Consider the following 23552-nt stretch of genomic DNA (forward strand, 5'->3'; position numbering starts at 1 on the left):
TGATGATTCCCTCGCGTACCGTAACTTTTTGCAACTTGGGCTCTAACCAACGCATCTTAGATATCTCAAGCGCATCATGCCCTCAGAACATACAGAAGAAAATTATATTCAAACGCTAATGGTCGTCGTACATGCACGAAAGTAAAACAACAAGATCAATGAAATAAAGATACGTCGCGAGGAGTTCATAATGAAACTATGAGTCCGTACCAGTAAATAAATCAAGAAGACCTCTATGTAGAGAAGGAAATGGGAGGAATAACGATACATGCTGGAGATGAGTCTATGATGAAACCGAATGAGTCCAATGAGTCCAATATCGTCTCGTACCAATATAAAGAGAAAAACAAATCAAAGAAGACCTATATATGGATAAGGAATTGAGAAGAATAAGCGTACATGATGCCAGAGATGAGTCCAATGTCTGTCTCGTATAAGGGAGAAAACAAATCAAAGATGTGTCTTGGTGCGGAAGGAAAAAAGAAGAAAAAAGAAACATGCCAGAGATAAGTTCAATGTTCGTCTCATACAGTCAAGGAAAAAACAAATCAAGAATACCTCTATGGGGAGAACGAACCGAAAAGCGATTCGGTTTGATAGACGAGTGCGTGACGGTGGGCGTCGGTCGTTGAATCTAACTTCAGGTCGCAAGGGACCATGAAGGAGGCCGTTTAGTGCACCACCGGAATTGGGTCGTAGGGGACCTAGGCTGGCGTTGAAGACCCGCGGCGTGGTGGGTGCGTAGACTGGAATTGAGCTTCGACTTCGAAGGCGGTGAAGGTTTGGGTCGTGGTGGACCGTGTTGAAGGAGCTCATGTGGTATGGTGCGTCGTCCGGATGAGTCGTAGGGGACCATCGGCGGCAGTGTGTGATGCGTAGGTGTGTGTGCGAGTGCGTAGTAAGTGGCGGCGACCTCAAACCTTTTGGGCGGTAAAGCTCTAGGTCGTAGGGGACAGGTAAAGAGGCCGTGATTTCGCGTGTTGATTTGATCGTAGGCTGCGGAGGCGGAATACTAGTAGGAGGGAGCCATTTGAGTTGAGCTGCAGCGCGCTTCGTAACCAGAATCGGGGGCTCCAATTTAGGGGTGGAAGGCAGAGGATCGGAGAGAGAAAGTGTCTCAATACTTCGACTCAAGGCGTCCATGGCGTCGTCCGAGTCAGGAAGAGGGACGTCAGGCGGACTATCGGAGAGATTCATACTTTGAATTAGTGCATCCGTGGAGTTGGCGGGTTCAGGCAGACTCGAAGGAGACGTAGATGCTGACTGGCGGTTGGCGACTAGAATGAGCGGATGAAGCGTGGGTAGACGAGGGGAATCGTCGAGTGTCAGAGCTTGCATTTTGGCAACTAGGGTGTCGAGAGTAGTCTGTTCTGGGTCAGAAAAATCGTCCTAGAGACCCAAATGTTAAGTAATGCGGAAGTTGAAGCTATACTGAAGTTCCTACCTCGTAGAAAGTGCTATCGTCACCAAACGACTCACAGTCGCTGGCGTCTGGAGCATCGTCCGAGAAGACGGTAGTAGCGTTTGTATCAGTGATAGACAGGGATTTGCAAGAGAGGTTCGGCGAAGTGAGACTGATGCAAGTGGTAGAACACGTGATTGAGACGGCTATTGTGTCCGTTGATTCGATTAAACGCAATGAAGGAGATGGCAGGCAATAAATTTCGGCGCGCTGAGGCGTAGCGGGGGTGGAGATGTTGTCAGAGAGCGGATTATTGGGGTCGGCGGCGTCGTCCTTCGGAGTGGGTAGATACCTGGCGTCGTCGCAGAGGAACTTCTTAGCTACTGTGTCGGATGCTAGAACGAGCATGATTGACGACGAGCAGACGGTGTATGCGACGAGGCCAGCGGAAACCTTCTCCGCCTTTGACAGGACCTCAACGGTATGGTCGATGACCATCCGTTTGAAGAAAGTTGTGGTAAGGAGGCTGGAGAGAGCGACGCGGGCGGTAACATTCATGAGGGTGGAAATCATATTGAAAAATGTTGAGACGGAGGATGGAGATCGTAAAAGTATGCTGGTACGCGTAAAAGAGAGTAAACGGCGCTAAATTGGGAGGAATATGCAGCGACACACGCCGTACTTATACCCCTAGGTTATTTGAAATGGCGTACGGCGCAATAAAGTTTCAATAAACAGACCCGATCGCGACGCGTCAGTCACGTGCTTGTAAAATCAACCAGTATATAACCTCGCACACCACTCCAGCCTACTCCAGGAGCTGAAGTCTCCCATGGGATAACAGAATTAAAGCAAGGAAGGCTCGAGGCACTCGAAATATTTGATATCGATGTATTTCTGTCATATACAGCGCGTGCAGCGTGCGCGTATGCTACATGTTGTTAGGATCAATAGAATCCTTCTCCAGGCTGGTTAATAGCCAGTGCATATGATATACCTGACCACGATCATTGCCTCTTCCAGCTGACGAGTGAGTTTGGCGGATAACTTGTATATTCTATAAAGCAGAAGCAAAAGCGGTTGCTCCGCGCACAGCATGCAAAAGCGTTACAACTTGGCCTTTCGCTGACCAGCGTGCAAATCATACAAATCCACCGCAGCCCTCGCAATCTCATCCATGAACTCCTGGTTGGGCATTTCCTTCCGCGAGGTGACGGTATATTGCAGACGATCTGTGTGTATACGTGTGAAGTTCGGTCTACGAACCTAAGCTTCCAACGTACCGTCGTAGCCAGTCATATATGCCACCCCAAAGCCCTCCGGTACGACTTCACCCCATCCATACACCGGGAAATGGTCTGAGAAAACGGCGCTTGTGCTCAGGACCCAGTTTCCGGAACGTTTGTACAATGCGTCGCTGTACAGCTCTGGAACTGGCTCGTCTTCTTTCAAGCAGAGTTTCAATCCTGAGGGTTTGCTCGTCAGCATCACGGAGCTCCGAAAAGACAGGGGTGAAAACACTCACCCAGCATGTGGCGATCCACTCCTTCTCCAGTACCTGCTGCCTTCGCGAGTGTAATGTGCGCCTTCCCAGCCGCATCAAAAAGCCTTTTCCGGTCCTCACGGCTGACATTAGGATCGTCCATCGCCGAAACAAACGCGTCTGATTGTGAGGTGACGACTCTGATCGTCTCTGTCCGACCTTTCCGGTATTTGCGTGTAGTCGCTGCCTCATAAGTGCCTCCTTCCCTTGTCAGCCCTCGTGCACGGAGGAGACGGGCATACGCCAGTTGGATGATCATCTGGGCCCAAGAATCGGGAGACACGCCAAATGCCTTGATAGCGGCCTTCCCATATGATGTGAGGTGGTACGACAGTGTCTGCGAATTAGCAAGCTCGTACGCAGCTTTCGATGCCCTGTCAATTGCGCTGCGTGTCGTTTCATCTACCGCGAAATCTAATGGTTCGGGTGTTGGTGGTGGAGTAGCAGAGGGGGTCCCGAGGTCAAAAGCAGGATCAGCAAGCCAGTCAAGCACCTCATCACACATGCGGGCAGTAGGCGTCCCGTCCATAACGGAATGCTCGCCCATGAACCCGGCGCGTGCATTCTCAAAAACGATGAACTCGAGGGGTTTATCGACCCAGCGATTTTTAAGACCGGGAGCATCCGATGTAGAGGATGAGAGCGAACCGTGCCAGAGAGAGCGACTGTGATCAATGGGAGAGGTAGGCGTGTCAATGTCAAGGGAGATAAGGAAGGCAGATGAGTGTATGGTATGCAAAATAGATGCGTTATGTGGGTTCGCAGCCAGGTGGGCGTGGTCCTAACATTTTTCAGGGGGTGTGAAGAAGAATGTGCAAGGATAGACGTACCTTTGCCCATACGTCACGGTTTGATGCAGTCAAAACGCCAACTCCTGGGTATTCTTCCGTGGTAGAGTCGTAAATGTGTTGTATCTGTCTGTAACAAAAGTGAGTTTGTGGCACATGTAGCAAAGTGGGAGGGACACACTTTTCTAACTCAGTCATGCTGAGTATTCGCCCATTTACGATACCCTTAAGTTTCCAGAACCTGTTCTTCCTGACAACAATGATGTGCCCTAATTCATCTGCGTTGGCACCCGCGTGGGATACGCTCCAGTCAAGTCCCTCGAGGCCAGGTATACGACAGCAATCGAACATCCATCTTCATAAAACGGTTCAAGGAAAAAACAACTTCGAAATACCACCACGTACCGATATGTGTCCATACAGAATTGACCCTCCTTCGTTCCTTCAGGGCTCACCTGACCGCTCAGCAGCTTCTGCCGAAATACGAGGGCTCCGCGTGCAAGGCCAGCAGCACGAGCAGCAGGGCTTTGCGGAAGGTGGGCAGGTTGCCCATCAAAACCATCTGTGTATAAACCATCAGGGGTGAAGATAAGAAGAACTACCGCATAACTCACAATAGTATGAAACATTCACCACAACCTGCGAACGCGTCAATATAGCACCATGCACAGTGGAGCTAGGCATACTGAATCTCGATAACCCAAGTAGCCGAGATTATCCCACCACTCCTCGAGCCAATGTTCGCGTTCATTTGAACGCTGCAGGAGACGAGACTGCAATAGGCTGCCTGACCCAGCGTGTGATTCAAACGCTTCGATTTTCCTAGCAGCATCAGCAAATTCAGCTTCCGAGTGTGCCAGCGGCAACAATGATGTCTTCAAGCGCTGGAGCGTAGCGGTGAGATTTGGAACTGGCAACCGAGGAAGAGAGGCCTGTTGGGCTGCGAAGTTGGGTATTTGGGGGGCAGCCGCTTTCCAGTTAACTGGACGTGGTCCAGTGAGAGATGACATATGGATCTTCCTGAATGGTCTGTGACGAACTATGGAGAGATGGGGCCTGGCGAGCATAACTCAGTACTTAGGATCGAGGAATAAGTACTGCAACGATACTTGTGTGTAGTACTGGGACTCGGCTCTTATAAGTAATCACGAGCATTGGTTACGCCTCACGTGTTTGTCGTTTTATAGCCGGAGGTACCTGTTAACCTGTTCGTGTCTCCCTCCCGTCCTTCTGGAATCTGATTGAAATGATACCCAAGTCCTTCCAAGTTCTCAGTGTGATTTCTCTATATCACGACGGCGACACTGTTCGAAGCCTTCAGCCTTCTCCATCATCAGGAAGATAAATCATTATGCAATGCGCCATCGATTTCGCTTGCGCGGGCACATTTGGATCAAGAAGACCTACAGCTAGAATGGTGTGAGTACATTCCATCGTGACCGCCTTAATTACTGTGCAGACATGCGAGCTACCAGACACATCCTCATCCTGACAGTCTACCAGATAAATTCTGGTCGTGCCTGTACAAACGCTCTCAGCGTTCATCGTCAACGCAGTCCTCTAGACTCCTAATGCCTGCGTCAGTTTTGCTTAGGCTGCTGGCCCCTGCTCCACCTCACAATGGATATTACCATCAATTACTCCCATTCAACCTTTCTCACTTGCAGCAGCAGCCTGACCTCAGGAGATACAGCAACCCACAATCGGCCATGACTTTACCGATAATCAAATTAGATTACCGTCTATTAGCTGCTTTCTTCCTCAATGCTCTTAATGCTTATCAGTTGAATTATGATTATCCAACACTTTCTGAGCTTGTAGAAGAGTGCCGAGATTGTACCGCGATGCTGAACAGCACTCGATGAGGTCCATGCATAAGAAAACGGACACCGATTCTGCAGCACCTGGGCAGGTTTTGACTGTATAACTCGCCCTCCACAGTGCAAGAGGTGGTGAATCAACATCACGCAAGGTGCCATATCGATTTTCACGCCAAATAGTCGACCTCAATTGTAATATTGTCGCGTCGTCGGGTGGTTCAATGGTAAAACAACAGTTGCCGCCTTGAATGAAACATAAAATGCGAAGCTTGGCCATGATGATGAGAGAGGGGTAGTCTGCCCTACTGTGGCTGAGTAAGTTACGGGTCAAACCCAGTAGTGGGTCACCCGGCGTTTTTCTCGCCAACCACAGCAGCTATTGACTTGCTGTTTTCGCCATCATATAGAGCATAGTTGAAAGGTCACTGTCCCAAAAATTTGAGCTGAACTGTTGAGAAATTGTCAACGTTGGCATGAAATAAGTGCTCAAAGTCACGCCAAAAAATATGATTCCCACATACCCTAAGTACTGAGACTTTTGACCTCTACTATGCCCTCGTCTCCTCCTTCACAAAAACTGTATACCTGAATCAAGTTGAACCCTGTCTTACAAGCTTTGCACCAAAAATAATTGCACGAGCTTGTGGGGTGGGTTTGCTATGTAGTACTGATTGACCTACTACTGTATTAATTGGTTTTGACCGAAATCGAGACCCTCTGGCAAAATATTCATGAACATACACAACACTTCTCTAAAATTACAAAACCTCAATACTATGTTAGCCAGGATCATTTCCCTATCGTTACACGCAGTCCCTTAAATAAAATAGTCTGAAGGAGTGCTGGAAATCAGATTTAAATCAAGGGTAAGTGACCCATTTCCTATTCAGGCACAGTAATAAGCCGATGCAATCATGTACAAATAAACCTAAGAATCAAGGCAGTCTGAATCGATACAAGATGCTTCAAGTTTCGCGAATATCATCCAATACCAGTGGGCTAGAGACCGTCGTAATTGGCCGTGAGTAGCCAGCACGCAAATTGAACCTCGGTTCAGCGATGCAGAGCCTCTTCGGAGTCTTCATCAGCAAACGCGTTGAGGCATGGTTCGAGGCTGCTTAACAATACACCTCGCTCGCAATATGTATGTGGTGTGTGCTATTGACCGAACGCGTCATGTCTGACCCTCACAAACAACAGACTGGTGGACCGTGCTGTTCTACATACAGTTTCTCCTACATCGGTTGCGCTTCGTGATTTTTGTGGGAAGACTTCTCTGTATTCACCCAGAGATTTCCGAGGCGGCTCACATGCCAGGGCTACGGAACGCCTTGCAAGGTGGAGGATTACTGCAGGACCCGCATGAACTGAAGAAGGAAGTTGACGAATCCCGAGTTATCCCATCAAGTTCCCTCAAAAAGGTTAGCGATGTCCACACGATTAGATCATGGACTCCGCAATGCCACTTGATCAAATTGTGGATGTCTCCCTTTTGCTTGATATCACACAAGGTTCTCCATCCACACCTCCAACCTTGCGAGGTGCCTCCTCTTTCATCATGATCCTTGACTATCCCTGCTTAATTTTTTGCCGTAAGGCATATTCGAAACTCGTCGGTTTCAAGTTCTCGCGCAGGAATTTGTCTCCACTGACTTTGAACGCGTTTGGGGGGCAGACACTTACCAGGCCGACACGAGGGATGACCAGTACAAGTTGAACACTGTGGCCTCGAGAATATGTCACACTCGCTTCTCCTGGAACTCCAGCAGTGTCGAGCTCTGTTCTCACTCAGCACGTAAGTATAAAATAACGACATTTGATCCTGCTTGGCTGTGGAGGGCTGCGTAAGCAGGGTGTCTCCTCTTGAACCTTATCCACTGCTGGTCGCCAGGTACTAGCTAGTGTCGAGCTCCCGTAACTCCCGTGGAGTTCGGTCCAGCTCCTTCTTGAATGCCGTTCAGTAGCATGTGCATTGCAGCGCTCTTACCTGGCGAAGTTTTTCGAATATCACTTAGCGTTTGCAGGTGGCTTGTTCTTTCAATACAGGCAATCGTATTGTCTTCCTTCATTGTTATTACAAGCAATGCATATAACAGCAGCAACTGCAAGTCCAAACTAGCAGCATCTGGATCCGGCAGGTAAACCTGAGCGAACGAAAGACTTCTGCTCCCCCTTGGGTCATTGGATAGCTAAAGGAAGTCGTACATGCCGAAGCGCAGTTTTACCGGTGCGTCTAGCAAGGAATGGTTCTCTTTCAGACTCGCACTGACAGCAAATCAGTAGCCACAGGTAGCCACCAATCACCAATGGATAACCCATTGACCAATGACCTGCTAATTGTTACGAGAGTCAGACGGCCCGAGGAATGCCTGCAAAGACCGATGTTCGCCGCGAGCGCTCGTGCTCATGCCATGCCACATGGTCCGTCGCCCAAGATGAAATCATGGTTCCAATTGCCCTTCGATTCCTAATCAGGTCAATCCGTTGAAAACCCTTGCCCGAGTCGAAGCAAGTGGCTTCGAAGTTCGTAATTCCTTCGTGAAGCCAGATCCGAATCACTCTGGTAATAAGCGGGGCCGAATTCTAGTCGACTACATAGAATCATGCTCGATTTCATGCTCAAGTCATTCATTTGGCCGACCACAGGATGTAATTAGGGTGTCAGACTGTCATGTTCGGAACTACAAATGTCACAGCCAACGTTGCCGTACGATGGACACGGAGCGCGTGCCAGGAGGTCATGTAGCGAGTAAAACAACAGGTAGGTAGGTATCTTTCTTTTCATACTTGAGGCACATGCGTGGGTTCTGCATGTTTTATGGAACGTGATTGAGGTTCGTGTGCTTCGTGCGAGCGTCTGTCGGGAAGACTGATCCGTGTTGACCAATGGCGAGTGGGAATCATGTGGAGAATTGTCAATGACGTTGTAGACACCCTCTACGTAACCCACGCCCGTATCTTGAATTTCTTCATTAAGCACATCGAAGCTGCTGCGGTCGTCGTCGCCATCGTCGATCAGTAGATTGTCTTCGCCGTTGTTGTCGTTGGGGAAGAACGTGTGAGCGATTCAACGGGCGATAACCAAACTTAGCGCAACTACAGGAAAACTGAGTCTGTGATCTCTACCACGCAGCCAACGCCAGCACCAGCGACCGCCGTAACCGTACGTAACGACAACTCTCTTATTTACCGTCTCAGTCCACAATTGTCCTAGAACACTGATTAACAGATACGGGTACGATGGACAGGCCAGCTGGGCCACGCCAGCCAGACAAGCGTAATGAAGCATACGAGTCTATCTTCGGTCGACCATCAGCTTCTCACCACCAGGCAGGACAACATCCTGGTCAGCCTGGACCGGTTGTGCAACAGCCGCATTATGCACAGTCAGTACATAACATACCTGTGCATGGCGGCCAATACCACCACAACCACCACCAACCATACCTCCAGCATGACAGGAGGACATCTAATTCCTTCGCCCAGCCCCAAAATTACTATCCAAATCACTTGCCACATCATCCTCAGCAGCACCTGCAGTCGCCATACAGGCAGTCATATCCACATACAGCTGCATCCCAGCAATATCTACCTGGACATCACCATGCACAGTACACCCGTCCACACACCTTGGCACCTCCAGTAATCCATGGACGGGCTAGATCTGTAGTCAGTTCACCCCATGCTGCTGGTATAATCTCACCACTACCAGACGATCCACCCGATGAGTCCCTCGAGGCTCTCACGAGAACAGGCCTCACCCCTGCACAGGCTTATCAGGCTCAAGTGTACCGTAATAGCCCTGCCAATCAACAGCAGCTCAACGAGCACGCCAATTCCATAAGAGAACCCTCTTTGAACGGCAACCATCATCTTCTCTCTGACGACGTGCCCCGTCTGGGCGTCAATCTCGACCTCGCGGACACTAGCTTCAACATCGATTTTAGTATCGACGGTAATCAGGGCCCAGAAGAGTCCACGAGCGAATTGCCATGGGCTATTCCGAACACAAGTGCAAACGCAAGAGAACATACACGTGGGTTCCACTCTCCCATATCTGGTCCCGTTGCACAATGAGCTCATAACGTTCCCTTCCATTAGCCATGGTTCCCTCCCCTAGGGCACAGCAATATCGACAACCAAGCCCACTTTCCATCGCATCTGACCAGAGTAATTCATCACTTGCCAGCTCACGACCGCATCCCCTTCAGCTCGACACCACAATCATGTCTACTCGCACTTCCCTCATCAACACTTCCCCAGCTTCGTCCACCCTTGTCGACCATGCTGCTGCCTCCACCAACCGTCGATCCTCGGATTCTGTTCGTACGATGCCTGGTCCTGCCTTTCGTCGTGACCGTGCTCCACAGGACCGATCCATGTCCATGTCTGCCGCTTCGGGCAGTATCCGCACTATGATCGATCGCGGCTCGCGCGCCCCGATCCCTTTTATAGGTGAGGGTCGCAATAGCCCGACCACCTCCGCCCGAACACCCCGCCGAGCACCCATCGTATACCCCGCTCTCCTCTCTCGTGTCGCGGAAGCATTCCGTGAACGCATCAGCCTCCAGGATCGTCTCAAGGATGGTCTCACGTATAAGGATGCCTTTGATGGTCGTGAGGCGGTTGACAAGATTGCATATATCATCAAGACTACCGACCGCAATCTCGCGCTACTTCTTGGTCGTGCCCTCGACGCACAAAAGTTCTTCCACGATGTCACCTACGACCATCGACTCAGGGATAGCGCTGCCGAGCTGTACCAGTTCCGCACGAAATTGAGTCCGTTCGTGAGTGGTGAGCTGCCGACAACCTTTGGGGAGAGGGAAGACGACGGAGATCTGAAACCAGAGCGGCCATCACCTCACCATGAGGATTCTGGTGGATCGGGGCCGTTCGGTCAGGGTTCGAATGACTCGCATGGCGATACACAGGACAAGGACGCTTCACCTATTGTCGAGATCCCTGAACCGCATGGGCGCCAGGGATCAGAGAGTGTCGATGAAATGCCTCTTCCCTCGGGCGTTTTCACGCTTCTTACGGACTGCTACTCGCCGACGTGTACGCGTGATCAGCTGTGCTATAGTATTGCATGTCCCAGGAGGCTTGAGCAGCAATCACGGCTGAACATGAAGCCACAGCCTGGGCTCAAGAAGCAGATATCGAGGGAGAGTTTGGGTGACTTTGTGGTGCGCATGATATACTCATCCTTTTGGTGGGCGCTGATTACATTCTATGTGGGTAGGAACCTGGTACGTTATGGATCCACTCCGTTCCGCAAGAGGTCGTCAACAGCGTCTCCGACGTCGAGAAAAGGCGCCAGGAAGCAATTAATGAAGTCATATACACGGAACGTGACTTTGTCCGTGACATGGAATACCTTCGTGATGTGCGTCGTCATTTCATACTAACTCTTGTTGATTAATCTCCGCGCACAGGTTTGGATAAATGGCCTGAAAGACAGCGACATCATCCCCGCTGAACGTCGCGCGGACTTCATCACACAGGTCTTCTGGAACATCCACGAAATCATCGCAGTGAATACCCGCCTTCGAGACGCACTCAATAAGCGACAAAAGTCATATGCTGTCGTGGAGCGCATCGGGGACATCCTTCTCGATGCCGTGCCGCATTTCGGGCCCTTCGTAAGCTACGGCGCACACCAGCTGTACGGCAAGTATGAATTCGAAAAGGAGAAGAGCTCCAATACTGCGTTTGCACAGTTTGTGGAAGTGAGTCGACTTTGCCATCGTGGTCCTTATGGAATTTGATCGAGTTCTTGTAGACTACGGAAAGATTACCAGAGTCACGCAAGCTTGAGCTCAATGGGTACTTGACGAAGCCGACCACGCGATTAGCTCGATATCCGCTGCTTCTGGAGGCGGTCTTGAAGCACACGCCTGAAGACAACCCAGATAAACAAACTCTTATGCAGGTGGTCACCATGGTCCGCGAGTTCCTGGGGAAGGTGAACGTGGAGACGGGCAAGACAGAGAATCGCTTCAACCTCCTGCAACTCGACCAGCAGCTTGTGTACAGGCCAGGGGAGCAAGTGGTGTGTTTGCTTTGTTGTCGTGACGCTTTAAGTTTTCGTACTGACTATGCCTGATAGGACTTGAAACTGCAGGACCCTGGTCGTGAACTTGTGTACAAGAGTGCGCTCAATAAGAGAGGAGGCGGGCAAGGGGACAGCGGAGACCTGCTTGTATACCTCTTTGACCACGCCCTCCTAATGGTGAAGCAGAAGAGCAAACACGAACAATTCAAAGTCTACCGACGAGTAAGTACCTAGATCCCTATCGCCAATGCCCGCTTCTCATCCTGGTCACCCCGTAGCCGATACCCCTTGAGCTCCTTTTCGTGCATGTTACAGACGAAACTAACAATCCCAATCGTCCTGCAAACGCTCGTCAGGGGCACAAAACGCTCACGAAGAAAAACAGCTTCAACCGCGGCACACCGTACGCACCTGCGATTCCAATTAAGATCGACGGCAAAGGCGGGTTCGCTATCACATTCATACATCTTGGGCGCAAATACTACCAGATGACGCTTTGGGCGAGCACGTTTGTAAGCCATCGCAAGTGGGTCGAGACGATCACGAAGCAGCAGGAGGTACTCCGTGAGCGGAGCACAGTGTTTGAGATGGTCACTCTGTGTGAGGGCTTTTTCCTTGGTCAGAATAGGGTGAATTGCGCCGCGCCGTTTGGTGAGTGATTTTGGTGCTTGCTCAGTGGAGAAGAATGTTAATGATATGCAGCATGCGGAAGGAGAATTATATATGGCACGGATGACGGAATCTATCTGTCCGACTTGAATCACCCAAACAGGGAACCAGTCAAAGTGCTGGCTTTGCTGGATGTTTCACAAGTTGACGTCCTGGAAGATTATCAGCTACTCATCGTCCTTTCAGGTTAGTATTTGTTATCTCACCGTAGTAGCATTTTATTCACAGGTTTTATTCTAGAACGACAAGTCATTACCTTCCCGCTGGACGCTCTCGACCCGATGGACCCAATGTCTGGCTTGAAGCGAGCAAAGCGAATATCGTCGCACACGACGTTCTTCAAGGCCGGCACCTGCCTGGGAAAGGTCCTCGTCTGTGTCGTGAAATCGAGTCCGCTGTCAAGTACGATTAAGACACTGGAGCCGATTGATCAGAACATTCGTGGACGGAGTAAACCAACGTTCCGTAAGCTTTTACAGGGCGGGAATGACACGCTGAAGCTGTTCCGAGTAAGTCTTCCCATATGCATGGTGTTTAAGTGGCTCATTCTGTCGTAGGAATTCTACATCCCCGTGGAGTCAAGTTCGATACACTTCTTGAAAACGAAGCTCTGCGTAGGGTGCACGAAAGGGTTCGAGATTGTCGACCTTGAGAGTCTCGACACGCAGGGACTTCTCGATCCAGCCGACGCGTCTCTTGACTTTGTACGGAAAAGAGAAAATCTTCGGCCGATGGCTATATACCGGATAGAAAATGAGTTTCTTCTATGTTATGACGGTAAGTGACCGGAACGTCTGTGCTTCTAGCGAGGCTTATCATTCTCCAGAATTTGCGTTCTATGTGAACAAAAACGGTTGGCGGTCACGGCAAGATTTCATGGTGCACTGGGAGGGGTCGCCTACTGGCTTTGGTACGTTCAAATTCAGGCCCCAGGTACACTGGTCTAACGCTCATGCAACCAATCAGCTCTTCGTTTCCCATACGTCCTGGCGTTTGAACCTACATTCGTGGAAATACGTCACGTGGAAACGGGTCTCATGTCGCAAGTCATTCAAGGGAACAATCTTCGTCTTTTATTCGCCGAGATGCCAGGATCGGCGACACATTCGGGCAATGTGCAGCAAAACGCATTCTTCGCGCAGCAGGGATATAGTCCATATCAGCAGCCGTCTCCACCGACTTATGGGCAATATGGACAAGGCTATGGCTCACCGTCCCATTCCCCACAGTCACAGCATGCACGCTATGTACCATCAGGACGTGACGAGATCTTGATGGTTTCTGATGACCGGGTTTTAACATTACGGATGGCTGTGGGCACATCACATGTTGCGTGTGATACGGTGTCGTTGGCGTCGTCGCGGTGACTGTAAGTGTTTTTGTTCTTGCTGGAGAGGTGTATGTTGTGCGTGATAGTTACTGCCGGCTGATATTCAATTGTGTTATATGAGTATCATCTGTTTTGATTTGTTCGTTCATTCGTGATACTAGTATTCCCCTCATCATAGCATATATTTCTATTGCATTTTGTACTCGCGTCTTGACTCGCCGAATGGCGCCGAATTGGCCCCCGAAAAATGACGTTTGTCGGGAATGACATGCTCCGAGATTACCAAATTTAGATGCCGTGTGACCAATTACTGTGTACTTAATTTTCCGAATATGGCAAGTGTAGTATTATTTCTGGTCTGATTTTTGATGTATATTTTACAGCTTGCGTTACCGTTGGTTTTAGTTCTATTATTATTTTTCCTTTTCTCTCCATCTCCCAAGTGTTCCAAGACCATTGTTATCCCGTCACTCTTTTGACTTTGTCGGCCAGGCCCTTCCGTCATGCAGCTGCAAGCCCTCCTCGCTCTTTTATCCGTTCTCGGGGCAGCTAATGCCACTCACGATCTACACGCTCGTCTTGCAAAGAGGCAGAATGCTGGGGCAGTCGTCACTTCCTCCTCAGCGGACGCATCCAGTCCCGCAGCAACGAGCTTTACTTCATCTGCTTCATCGAGCTCGAATTCGCCCGTTCCAACAACACCCGTTGGCACCACTATCCCCCCGCTGGGCAACATCACATCGGGCATGGCGACGCCTTCTACCGTTCCTGTGACTGCCACATATTCTGCAGGATCTACACCTCTGATTTCGGGTGCTCCAGTTTTGCCTACTCCATGTTCGTTTTTCTTATGCACGCTGTTTTACTTTGCTGACAACGGTGTATATAGTTGTCTTCCAAGCTGCAGACTGGCCTACTCAGGACCAAATAGCACCTACCAGTACGTGTTGTAGAATTTTCATGTGTTTCGAAGCGTTATGATGTCATCACGCAGATTCTGTGGAGGTCTCCCAATGGATGGAAGAACTTAACGGTTTCAACATCCCCGACCTCACTCCTACTGCAGACGGCACTTGCGTCGGCGACCCGGTTGCCGCCTCGCAAGCCGCTAGTCGTGGCTGGTGGACTTGTGGTGGTTATACCCGCGCTACAGATATCACTGCTTGTCCGAGCAAGTTGACATGGGGTGTCAGCTTTGACGATGGCCCAGGTTTCTACAGTATGTATATTTTTATAGCGTGGTAAATTGCGCGAGGCTCATGTTTTTGAACAGCTCAGTGTGTTATGCTTGAAATTTTTGACTGTGATTTTCTCATTGATTGACAGGGAGCTGCTTAACTACTTGTCTTTGAAGAACTTGACCTCGACGTTCTTCGTTATCGGTTCTCGTATCGTCGAGCGTCCTCAAGTTCTTGTGGAAGAGTACATGGCCGGACATGAAATTGCTGTTCACACCTGGTCGCATCGCGTACGTGTGGTAAAATCGGGTTTGCGTTTGTAGCTGATTGTGCAATAGCCTCTTACCATGCTTTCTACCGAACAAGTCGTCGCTGAACTTGGCTGGGCACGCAAAGCTATCAAGGACGTAATTGGTGTTACTCCCACACTGATGCGTCCCCCTTTCGGCGACATTGACGATCGTGTCCGTGCCATTTCCCTGGCAATGGGTATGGTGCCCGTTATCTGGACTAGCACTGGTGCTGGCGCGACATTTGATACTAACGGTCAGCTATCTCGACTTATCGCTTGGATTTCGTATTGATTTTAATTTTAATCGACGGTAGACTGGAAGGTTCCTGGCGGTATTGTCACAGGTACTCAGTCCTTCGCTACTTTCGAGGCTATTCTAGGCAACGCGACTATGCTGAATACTGGGTAAGTGCAGTTCCGATTACCCTTGCTTTGCTCATTTTTTTCTCTCTAGGTTCGTTGTTCTGGAGCATGACTTGTACGCACAAACCGTTGATCTTGCGATTGGCTACACATTGCCTGCTGCTATGAACTTCACTCCCACGCTTAAGGTTTGTAAATTCCTTCGTGCGTGGACTATCGTTCTAACCTCCCGTTAGCTTGACTCCATTGGTCACTGCAACGGCATCCCAAGCACTAACCTATACCGCGAGAGCAATTTAAACACGAGCTTCCCCTACTCAAACAGCACTAGTGGTGACTCGTCCGTCCCTAGCGGTTCAGGTGGGCAGGGCTCGACCACGAAAACGGCCGGTGCACTATCGAATACCATTCTGCCTATATCTTTGGTCGTAGCTTCAATATTTGCTGCTGGCGGCTCCCTCCTCATGTGACCTGACGGATATCTCATTTACGCAAACTTGCTACTAATCTAGACGATGGACGTACTGCAGCTGTAGATATCTATTTCGCCGTTGGTGGACAACTATGCTTTTGTGGATGCTGCTCTATCTTAAAGTACTTCATTTTCTCTTCTGTTTATTACTCTGTAGTTGTGTGAAGTTTGAGACAGAGCAATGAACTGCTTACTTTGGGATTCGTCCAAGTATCCAGAGAAATGCCACGGAGAAGTCTTGGGCGAAGTGCTGGCGGACAAACATAGTACTTGCGGTGATAGCCGATGCTTGAAGTGAGGACAATATTAATTACAGTACGCGCTGTAAGATTATCAGCCATATATCATGGCCTCACTCATCACTGCTGTTCGCTCAAGTATGCGCCCTGCTTTCTTATCAGACAGCGAGCGCTAATGTACATATCACAATTGTAGAATTACTTCAGGCAATCAGATCCGTCAATCCCCCTGGGCGATGGAAAATCCTCGTAGTGGACGAACACTCCCAGAAGCTGCTAGGCACCGTTCTCAAGCAGTTCGATATCCTTGAGGAGAATGTTACCTGTGAGCCCTTGTTTCAATTGAATAAGCCTATTGGCACTGACAGGCGTATGGGTCAGTGATCGAGTCGATATCCAGTCACCGCGAACCCCAGCAGTTCGAGGCAGTGTATCTACTCATGTCGACGACGCAGAATGTCAATCGCATCATCAAGGATTTTAGTGACGGCCGCCAGCAGTATCTAGCGGCCCATTTATTCTTCGTCGATGGTACGCTTTCTCGTCTGACTTCCGCAGCAACCGCATCGGTTGAGGATGGGCGTGTGTTTTAGGGTTGTCGGAAACATTGTTCGAGCGCTTGACGACGTCCTCTGCTGAACCGCATCTCAAAGGATTGCAGGAGCTGTTTGTCAACTTCTGGGGTGAGTTCCGCATGTAGGCCCCCGCGACGAAGCTTGATGAGTAGGACACCTCCCTATGCAGCGACGGAGGCACAAACTTTCTCTCTTCAGTCACCAGGACTATTCTTCAACATTTACAGTCCACCGCGGAACGATGCTGCTTTCAAGTCCGCGCGATCAAAGCTCGAGGAAGAGCTGCGGTTTGTTAGCAAGACTGTACGCATTCAAATGCTGGCGTTTGTTATAATGTTTGTGAACTCAACTGTCTGCAGATAGCGAACGTCTGCATTACCCTCAACGAGTACCCATACATTCGGTACTACATGCCAACACACCACACTCCCCTTGGTCCCCTCAAACCCAACGACCAAACGCGTGCGCCCCCACCTCCTGAAGGTAGTGGTCTATGGCGAACCAATCTTGCTCGCGGAGACGCCGCACGCGCGTACGAGGTTGCTGATACGGATTTCGTTACGAAGTTGCTCGCGTTTATGATCCAGCAGAATTTAGATGAGTATAGACGGATTAATCCGGAGTTCCCTGTGAGTGTTAAACTCAACTGACCTGTTGACTTTGAACGACTTGTTAAACTATTGGTGATACTAGAAAGCTTCGGATCCTCCCCGACCCCGCGGTACGCTCATAATCACGGATCGATCTATGGATACCGTCGCGCCTTTCATTCACGAGTTCACATATCAGGCTATGTGCAATGATCTGCTGCAGATAGAGGATGGCACGAAATACATGTCTGTCTGCGCTGTGCTAGCCCCGAAGCCCCCTGACCGTTACCCATAGGTACAAGTTCCAATCGTCGATTGGATCTTACGAGGACAAGATCGCCACCCTTTCAGAGGTTGACTCTGTATGGACCACTGTCCGCCACATGCACATGCGTGAAGCGATCGATAAACTCATGGCGGACTTTAACAAGTTCATGGAAGAGAATGCAGGGTTTAAGGGGGAGGGTGCCGCAAGTCTTAACGACATGAAGGATATGCTTGCAAACTTGCCTCAGTATCAAGAGCAGAGAGAAAAGGTGGGTGTATGCGTGTGCCTGCCCATGTCAACTATGCTAATCTTGATAACATAGTTCTCCTTGCATTTGAACATGGCGCAAGATTGCATGAACCTGTTTGAGAAGCAAAAACTGCCGCTGGTGGCTAACGTTGAGCAGGTAGCTGTACCTCGGTCTTTCAATGAACGATGCTAATGTATATTCAGTGCTGTGCTACTGGGCTCACCGCAGAGGGGAAGACACCGAAAACACTTGTTGAGGAAATGGTGCCCTTGTTGGATAGCCAGGAGGTCATGTTAGTATTCACGTATCCCTTCTGAGCTGCTGACCTGACAGTCTCGAACAGAAACGCCAACAAAGTGCGTATGGTCGCGCTTTACATCCAACACCGTGATGGTGTTCCAGATGAGGACCGCCGACGATTGTATCAACATGCACGGCTGAGCTTGGCTGATCAGGACGCCGTCAATTCGTTGGTTCATTTCGGTGTTCGCATAAGCAGAGTACGCGTGTGGCAACTGTAAATCATAATGTTACTCATTGTTGCGCCTAGGGACCCTCAGACAAGGATACCAAGAAGAAGCTCAGGCAGAAGGCATCCACTGACGACGAATACGAGCTCTCACGGTACCGACCTCTACTTCGGACAGTTATAGAAGTACGGTTATTCTTGCATCGTGCTGGTCTGTGCTCAATACTGTCCCCCAGGAACACTCTGCCAACAAATTAGACCCCACGCTCTTCCCCTTCGTCAAAGATTCCCCTACAGCTATGTCGCCGGCTGCAAGCCTTAAACAAACAACACCCCAAACTACCTCCCTCCGCAGTGCGAAGCCTAGCTGGCACAAGGCTGCGCGGGCGAATGCTCCTGCAGAGAACAAGCAGCGTGTTATCATGTTTGTGGCTGGTGGTGTGACATATTCGGAGATTCGAGAATGCTACTCGTTGTCGGCGTCGCTAAACAAGGATATCTATATCGGTGCGTTGTTTGTTCCAATCAGGAGTATACCCAAGGTTGATGAAGGTTTATCATCTGTAGGCTCGACGCACGCTACCACGCCCCGTAACTTCATTGATGATCTGAAAGTGGTTGAACTTTCGGGGGTCGGCTCACGTGCTGCGCCAAATGGTGTCTCGGTGGCAGGAGCACATCACTCATACCAAGAGTATTATGATGAAAAGTACTTCACACTAGATCCACCTCCACCTCAACGCACCGCACCCGCTGTGCCGAAGGATTCGAAACACACCGCCAGCAAACTTGTGAAGACGCCGTCATCATTCTCAACGTCATCGGGGTCGCTGGGCGGCTCGACAACGCTAGGGGTAGAAAAGGAAGAGAAGAAGAAAAAGAAGGGGCTCTTCCGATTCTGATCCCATCATACCTCTCTTACTTACTCGGTTTCTAAATCACCCAATGGACGATATTCAGCTGTAGGGAAGTCTGTAGACTATAATAGGGTGAAGTTAATGGACCTTTTGGATTGTTTCATTTCTTAGTCGCGAATAGTCATGTTCAAAGATCGAATGCGAGATAAAAATGAAATACAATGCAGGCGGTATATTACATGAGGGTCTATGCAGAATACTCCAACTTGGCTATAAATTGCTTAAGAAAATGCACCAAAACAAAAAGGACTACGACTCACTCTCATGCTTTTTAGCATCGCTGACCTTCCGTGCAGCTTTAGTGAGATCTTCTTGGACAATATATTCTCTTCGCGAGAATGAGCGACATAAGCGCTTGCCATGACAAGCTAGAACTCACCGGTCGTCCCTGATGGCAAACATGCCTGCTTCTGTTACCACATTCCGCAGGTCAGCACCATTGAACGCATCCGTGAGCTGCAAACAGGGTAAGATGAATATAAGATGCGATCGATTGAACTCACCTTGACAATTGCTTCATAATCAATGTACCCGCTCTTGTTCACGGGCTGCGCATGGATCTTCAAAATCTCCAGCCGAGCCTGCTCATTCGGTAGAGGGAATTTCAATCTTCCGGTCTAGTCGACCGGGACGGAGTAGGGCGGGGTCAAGCGTGTCTGGCCGATTTGTTGCCATGATGAGCTTTGTCCGTCCTAGGGAGTCGAAACCATCCATTTGATTCAATAGCTGTGGAAATGTTAGCCAGACCCACAGAGAAAGTGATCCTCAAACCAACCTCCATCAATGTTCTCTGAATCTCACGGTCCGCACTGGTTCCCTCCGAGAACCGCCTTCCACCGATGGCATCGATTTCATCCATGAATATGACACAGGGCTCATGGTCCCTTGCGTACCCGAACATCTCACGTACAACTCGTGCACTCTCACCAATGTACTTGTCGACGATAGCAGAAGACACGACTTTCAGGAAATTAGTTTGGAGGGTGGCTGCAACAGCACGGGCGAGGAGGGTTTTGCCCGTCCCTGGGGGACCGTATAAGAGGACGCCCTTTGGAGGTTTGATGCCGACCCGGAGAAAAAGCTCCGGGCTGAGTAGCGGTAGCTCGATCACCTGGAGTACAGTAAGTATGAAGTAGCAGGAAGAAATTATAACAGACATACCTCACGTAGTTCTCGTACCTGCTCACCCAAACCACCGATGCCTGCAAACGATGCACCTCCAGGATCTTCCAAGCTCATCTTGTAAACCATAGGGTCGACTTCTCTTGGGAGGATACGCATAATTGTGAGGGTGGTCATGTCGAGAGACACTCTTGTGCCTGTCTTGAGCTTCTCTGCTGGCAGGGCGGGGCGGTAAGAGACGACATATCGAGGTCCTGACGATGCCTTTACAATGACTATGCACTGATTGAGCGCAACAATAAAAGAAGAAAGCTAATGCGACTGACATCGTTCGTCATCCAGTTGTTTCATGACCTCTCCAATGATCTGCCCGACGGACTGCACGGCCTTGATGTCATCCTCGGTCTTTGCGTACTCAACTTCGAGATCTTTCAACGAAAACCGCACTGGATGGTAGCAACTTTAGAATGTTTCGAATGCGTGGATTTGACAAATACTGACAGTTCTTAAGACTCTGGCTTGAGTTCTCGTGATTCTGCATTTTCTGTAGCCCAGTTGAAATCAGCGGAAGCGCTGGGCAAGTAGCTCACTTACATCCCGGTAGCTCTTTAGAGCGTCCTGTCTTCGTTGGTCCATTGTGGCAGATGATGTCGGCCGTCCTATGTGATGATGATGTCGGTCCTTAAGATGAACGCGAAGGGACGCGTCAGTAAAGACCAATTTGGTACTTCTACGGTTATGATGCTTTAGTGTGTCGAACACTTCATCGGCCTGGTGGTCTAGTAGTATGATTCCTTGTTAGGGTTGACCCAAATTCGAGGAGGTCCCGGGTTCAATTCCCGGCCAGGCCCTTTTTTGTTTTGTTTTGCTGAACAATTTGAAGATCCCATCTGAAGTTTTGTTGTCGACTAGTACTACTGGTGAGTTTGAGCGTGATATCGTGTCTCTCGCCGCTACTCAACTGTAACGATTGTGTTCCTTTTATTCAGTCTGCTTAGGGGAGATTATCCATGGCACAATGCACATGCAATAATTGCAATTGGAACCCGAAAATTTGGAGAGTGTGATGGATTGTCACATCAGTCGGGGATACCACTGCTTCATTGCATTTACTATCATGCAGCCCGGACCGAAATACTTACAGGCGCGTGCCGCATGATAATCAATCAGTGGAAATCGATGCAACACCGATGCGTGAAATTTCAATCGCATGAACATTAGTGCGTTTCATTGCTCACAAAAGGGACATATATCATCCTTCTAATGCTCATTTCGGTCATAAAAGTGCTGGCAGCTGGATGGTAGTATAAGTATCCGGATCGCACGCCATTGTCATACGTCCACCAAGTTTGTAGTTCCCTCTCACCCATCGTTGAATGACATGACCCTAGTCTCAGATGATCCCAGTTGGTGGCCGATAATCAACTCGTATGATATTTCCAGCTATTTTGCAGGTTCGTGGAGAGCGAGTCGGATGATGACAGCGACGTGTTAATCTAACCTTGCCTGCGATTTCACAGTTGCTGCCTCTGCTGGGGTAATATACGACTGGGGTAAGCAAGATAGAATCCAAGAACCGCTGATATCCTTATGCATTTCCAGCACTGACATTCGGACAAGAGGTAGGTTGATGTCATTACCAGTGCAGCCATCTCGCTAAGAATAGTTTATAGGTCGAACTGATCTGGGTAAGCCTACTTGAAGAACAACTTGATAATACAATTGATTTGCGCTAGGGGCAACGCTGGTCCCGGATGACTGCTTTCTATCTCGGTGTATGCAACTTGCATTATAAGCTTGACTGGCTGACTCATAATAAGTATCCTAGGTGCGCTATCTTGGAATAATAAATGTTGTGTACGTTTGGAAGGCTAGGCAGTTGACGTTTGTGCTAATCAACCGCCTCTCATAATTAGCATCCTGATCCTGAGTATATCTCCTGACACTCACCGTGTTTGTTTCTTCTGACCAGCGGCATACAGCCGGTGTTCCAACAATCCCGGTGACAGATGCAGTGAGTATTCTGTAATGATACCTCTCATTCCCGCCCAACCAACAGCATTCCCATGTAGGGGTAAGTGAGATTCTTGATCAGCTTGTTGGTTCAATAAAATGACTGTCACAGCTGTAAGTTTGAGTCGAATGCGTGATCCTCCGAGGCTCATCACTAACTGGTTCTGTCAGGCTATATTAGTTATGTCGTCCTAGACTGGATCAGCGTCGTCGTAAATATAATCCTGGGCGGTGAGTTACGCAGCTGCGATACCTCGGTGATTTCGACTTGACTGACACATCATGCAAGTCATCATGATCATTCGGTTGCATGCCATGTCCCAGAAATCCAGCAAGATGTTGATACTTCTCGTTGTCCTCTTCTTGGCTGCCAACACCTTCGACGGAGTGGTCGCCGCATTATTCGTGAGGAAAACTTCAGGAGGTAAGCTTAATTATGGATGAAAGATGTGCATCAGGCTCATTGACGAATGCCAGAGGTGTTAATTCTCTCCGGCACCTACCAATGCACTGTCAACTACGAGGTAGATGCCCTATTTCTGGATTCCCTGGCTTGGATACTCGCCATTGTATGGGAGGTCCTCGCACTGTGTCTCGCAGTCTGGATCGTTGTAAAACACTTCCGTGAATTGCGACGACACTCAGTAGGAGAGATTGCTGGAGACTGTTTTATGATGTTAATAAAAACTCACATGGTTTACTTTGGAAGGTGAGCTCGTGATCTCAATGCGGTTTTCTTGTTTCGCTGAAGTTCCGCACGCGGTAGCTTTGTTATTGTTTCGTGCTCCAACCTCGTTTATATATTTTCACCGATCTCAGAGGTACGCCGATCTCTTACTGACCTCTGCATGCGACCACTGTTCATCATTTTGAAAGGACACATCTTCCCTGGAAACTCAGGTTTATAGCGGTGTCTTCCAAATTTTCATGTTCGTGCAGATGTTCGTGCTGGGACCACGCCTCATCCTTAGCGTTCGAGAATATTACGCGAAGCTTGTGGCTGGTTCATACTCCGGTGCAGGAACTCCCGTCGTATCAATTGCTTTCCAGGAGCGTGTGCATGTGTCAACTAGCAGCAGTGTGTAGCATGCGAAACGCTCGATATTATTAATCTACAGGGAGTGGGAGTGTCTATTTTTGTTCAATTAAAAGTCGTGGTTCCTTCAATATTCCGGCTTAGATTTCAAAAAGAAA

At 49.3% G+C, this 23552-nt stretch overlaps 8 protein-coding genes and 1 non-coding gene across 9 annotated transcripts; 5 read left to right on the forward strand and 4 right to left on the reverse strand.

The window, feature by feature from the left end:
• Positions 1-95: 95 nt before the first annotated feature.
• On the reverse strand, positions 96-430 carry EDB91DRAFT_1117923 (uncharacterized protein). Its single transcript, XM_041318055.1, has one exon. The coding sequence runs from the start codon at positions 268-270 to the stop codon at positions 109-111; it is 162 nt and encodes a 53-aa protein (XP_041179857.1). The 5' UTR covers positions 271-430; the 3' UTR covers positions 96-108.
• EDB91DRAFT_1117924 (uncharacterized protein) lies at positions 411-2054 on the reverse strand. The gene is made up of 2 exons (XM_041318056.1): positions 1445-2054; positions 411-1389 (listed from the first exon to the last, which is right to left on the reverse strand). Exons 1-2 carry the CDS (start codon positions 1973-1975, stop codon positions 451-453), a joined length of 1470 nt encoding a protein of 489 aa, XP_041179858.1. The 5' UTR covers positions 1976-2054; the 3' UTR covers positions 411-450.
• Positions 2055-2226: 172 nt separating this feature from the next.
• EDB91DRAFT_1117927 (acyltransferase ChoActase/COT/CPT) lies at positions 2227-4896 on the reverse strand. Its single transcript, XM_041318057.1, has 8 exons — positions 4420-4896; positions 4348-4372; positions 4139-4295; positions 3915-4088; positions 3776-3863; positions 2928-3726; positions 2686-2868; positions 2227-2634 (listed from the first exon to the last, which is right to left on the reverse strand). Exons 1-8 carry the CDS (start codon positions 4798-4800, stop codon positions 2510-2512), a joined length of 1932 nt encoding a protein of 643 aa, XP_041179859.1. The 5' UTR covers positions 4801-4896; the 3' UTR covers positions 2227-2509.
• Positions 4897-8793: 3897 nt separating this feature from the next.
• EDB91DRAFT_1236052 (CNH domain-containing protein) lies at positions 8794-13647 on the forward strand (the record flags this gene model as incomplete). Its single annotated transcript, XM_041321401.1, has 13 exons — positions 8794-9508; positions 9817-10343; positions 10539-10742; positions 10799-10942; positions 10992-11285; positions 11339-11608; positions 11666-11833; positions 11890-12262; positions 12314-12466; positions 12521-12789; positions 12838-13057; positions 13107-13190; positions 13247-13647. The coding sequence occupies 13 exons, from the start codon at positions 8794-8796 to the stop codon at positions 13645-13647; spliced, it is 3822 nt and encodes a 1273-aa protein (XP_041179860.1).
• A 356-nt stretch (positions 13648-14003) lies between these two features.
• Positions 14004-16128, forward strand: EDB91DRAFT_1117936 (carbohydrate esterase family 4 protein). The gene is made up of 8 exons (XM_041318058.1): positions 14004-14447; positions 14500-14550; positions 14605-14833; positions 14937-15078; positions 15127-15334; positions 15395-15485; positions 15535-15631; positions 15680-16128. The coding sequence occupies exons 1-8, from the start codon at positions 14114-14116 to the stop codon at positions 15911-15913; spliced, it is 1386 nt and encodes a 461-aa protein (XP_041179861.1). The 5' UTR covers positions 14004-14113; the 3' UTR covers positions 15914-16128.
• On the forward strand, positions 16125-19342 carry EDB91DRAFT_1117941 (Sec1-like protein). The gene is made up of 14 exons (XM_041318059.1): positions 16125-16292; positions 16351-16479; positions 16536-16685; positions 16748-16837; positions 16899-17032; positions 17089-17358; positions 17423-17565; positions 17615-17855; positions 17910-17993; positions 18041-18129; positions 18181-18337; positions 18388-18492; positions 18543-18813; positions 18874-19342. Exons 1-14 carry the CDS (start codon positions 16262-16264, stop codon positions 19206-19208), a joined length of 2229 nt encoding a protein of 742 aa, XP_041179862.1. The 5' UTR covers positions 16125-16261; the 3' UTR covers positions 19209-19342.
• On the reverse strand, positions 19343-21086 carry EDB91DRAFT_1117942 (P-loop containing nucleoside triphosphate hydrolase protein). The gene is made up of 8 exons (XM_041318060.1): positions 20936-21086; positions 20672-20791; positions 20385-20620; positions 19999-20334; positions 19727-19840; positions 19603-19679; positions 19484-19551; positions 19343-19433 (listed from the first exon to the last, which is right to left on the reverse strand). Exons 1-8 carry the CDS (start codon positions 20979-20981, stop codon positions 19411-19413), a joined length of 1020 nt encoding a protein of 339 aa, XP_041179863.1. The 5' UTR covers positions 20982-21086; the 3' UTR covers positions 19343-19410.
• A 27-nt stretch (positions 21087-21113) lies between these two features.
• Positions 21114-21196, forward strand: EDB91DRAFT_t54. The gene has a single exon. It is a non-coding gene; the product is annotated as a tRNA-Pro (tRNA).
• A 530-nt stretch (positions 21197-21726) lies between these two features.
• Positions 21727-23444, forward strand: EDB91DRAFT_1079939 (uncharacterized protein; the record flags this gene model as incomplete). The annotated part of the gene is made up of 14 exons (XM_041315181.1): positions 21727-21799; positions 21866-21898; positions 21948-21967; positions 22019-22033; positions 22082-22118; positions 22174-22202; positions 22318-22359; positions 22418-22419; positions 22471-22472; positions 22530-22589; positions 22648-22782; positions 22836-23067; positions 23110-23179; positions 23235-23444. The coding sequence occupies 14 exons, from the start codon at positions 21727-21729 to the stop codon at positions 23442-23444; spliced, it is 960 nt and encodes a 319-aa protein (XP_041179864.1).
• Positions 23445-23552: the final 108 nt, after the last annotated feature.

Source organism: Suillus paluster, assembly GCF_016628075.1.
Source record: "Suillus paluster strain FC165 chromosome Unknown EDB91scaffold_12, whole genome shotgun sequence".
Lineage (NCBI taxonomy): Eukaryota > Fungi > Basidiomycota > Agaricomycetes > Boletales > Suillaceae > Suillus > Suillus paluster.

Bases quoted from the DNA above. Each gene is read 5' to 3' on its own strand.
- EDB91DRAFT_1117924 (XM_041318056.1), bottom strand. From the start codon at position 1,975: ATGATTTCCACCCTCATGAATGTTACCGCCCGCGTCGCTCTCTCCAGC. The intron at 1,390-1,444 runs GTAGGAACTTCA...TTGGGTCTCTAG, and splicing joins ACGATAGCACTTTCTACGAG to GACGATTTTTCTGACCCAGA.
- EDB91DRAFT_1117942 (XM_041318060.1), bottom strand. From the start codon at position 20,981: ATGGACCAACGAAGACAGGACGCTCTAAAGAGCTACCGGGATGTAA. The intron at 19,680-19,726 runs GTGAGTTCAATC...CCCTGTTTGCAG, and splicing joins ATTATGAAGCAATTGTCAAG to CTCACGGATGCGTTCAATGG. The intron at 19,434-19,483 runs GTGAGTCGTAGT...AGCAATTTATAG, and splicing joins CGATGCTAAAAAGCATGAGA to CCAAGTTGGAGTATTCTGCA.
- EDB91DRAFT_1117936 (XM_041318058.1), top strand. From the start codon at position 14,114: ATGCAGCTGCAAGCCCTCCTCGCTCTTTTATCCGTTCTCGGGGCAGCT. The intron at 14,448-14,499 runs GTTCGTTTTTCT...CGGTGTATATAG, and splicing joins TCCAGTTTTGCCTACTCCAT to TTGTCTTCCAAGCTGCAGAC. The intron at 14,834-14,936 runs GTATATTTTTAT...ATTGATTGACAG, and splicing joins GGCCCAGGTTTCTACAGTAT to GGAGCTGCTTAACTACTTGT.
- EDB91DRAFT_1117923 (XM_041318055.1), bottom strand. From the start codon at position 270: ATGTATCGTTATTCCTCCCATTTCCTTCTCTACATAGAGGTCTTCTTG.
- EDB91DRAFT_1117927 (XM_041318057.1), bottom strand. From the start codon at position 4,800: ATGCTCGCCAGGCCCCATCTCTCCATAGTTCGTCACAGACCATTCAGG. The intron at 4,373-4,419 runs GTATGCCTAGCT...ACGCGTTCGCAG, and splicing joins ACTTGGGTTATCGAGATTCA to GTTGTGGTGAATGTTTCATA. The intron at 2,869-2,927 runs GTGAGTGTTTTC...GCAAACCCTCAG, and splicing joins AGTGGATCGCCACATGCTGG to GATTGAAACTCTGCTTGAAA.
- EDB91DRAFT_1117941 (XM_041318059.1), top strand. From the start codon at position 16,262: ATGGCCTCACTCATCACTGCTGTTCGCTCAA. The intron at 16,293-16,350 runs GTATGCGCCCTG...TCACAATTGTAG, and splicing joins CATCACTGCTGTTCGCTCAA to AATTACTTCAGGCAATCAGA. The intron at 16,686-16,747 runs GTACGCTTTCTC...CGTGTGTTTTAG, and splicing joins CCATTTATTCTTCGTCGATG to GGTTGTCGGAAACATTGTTC.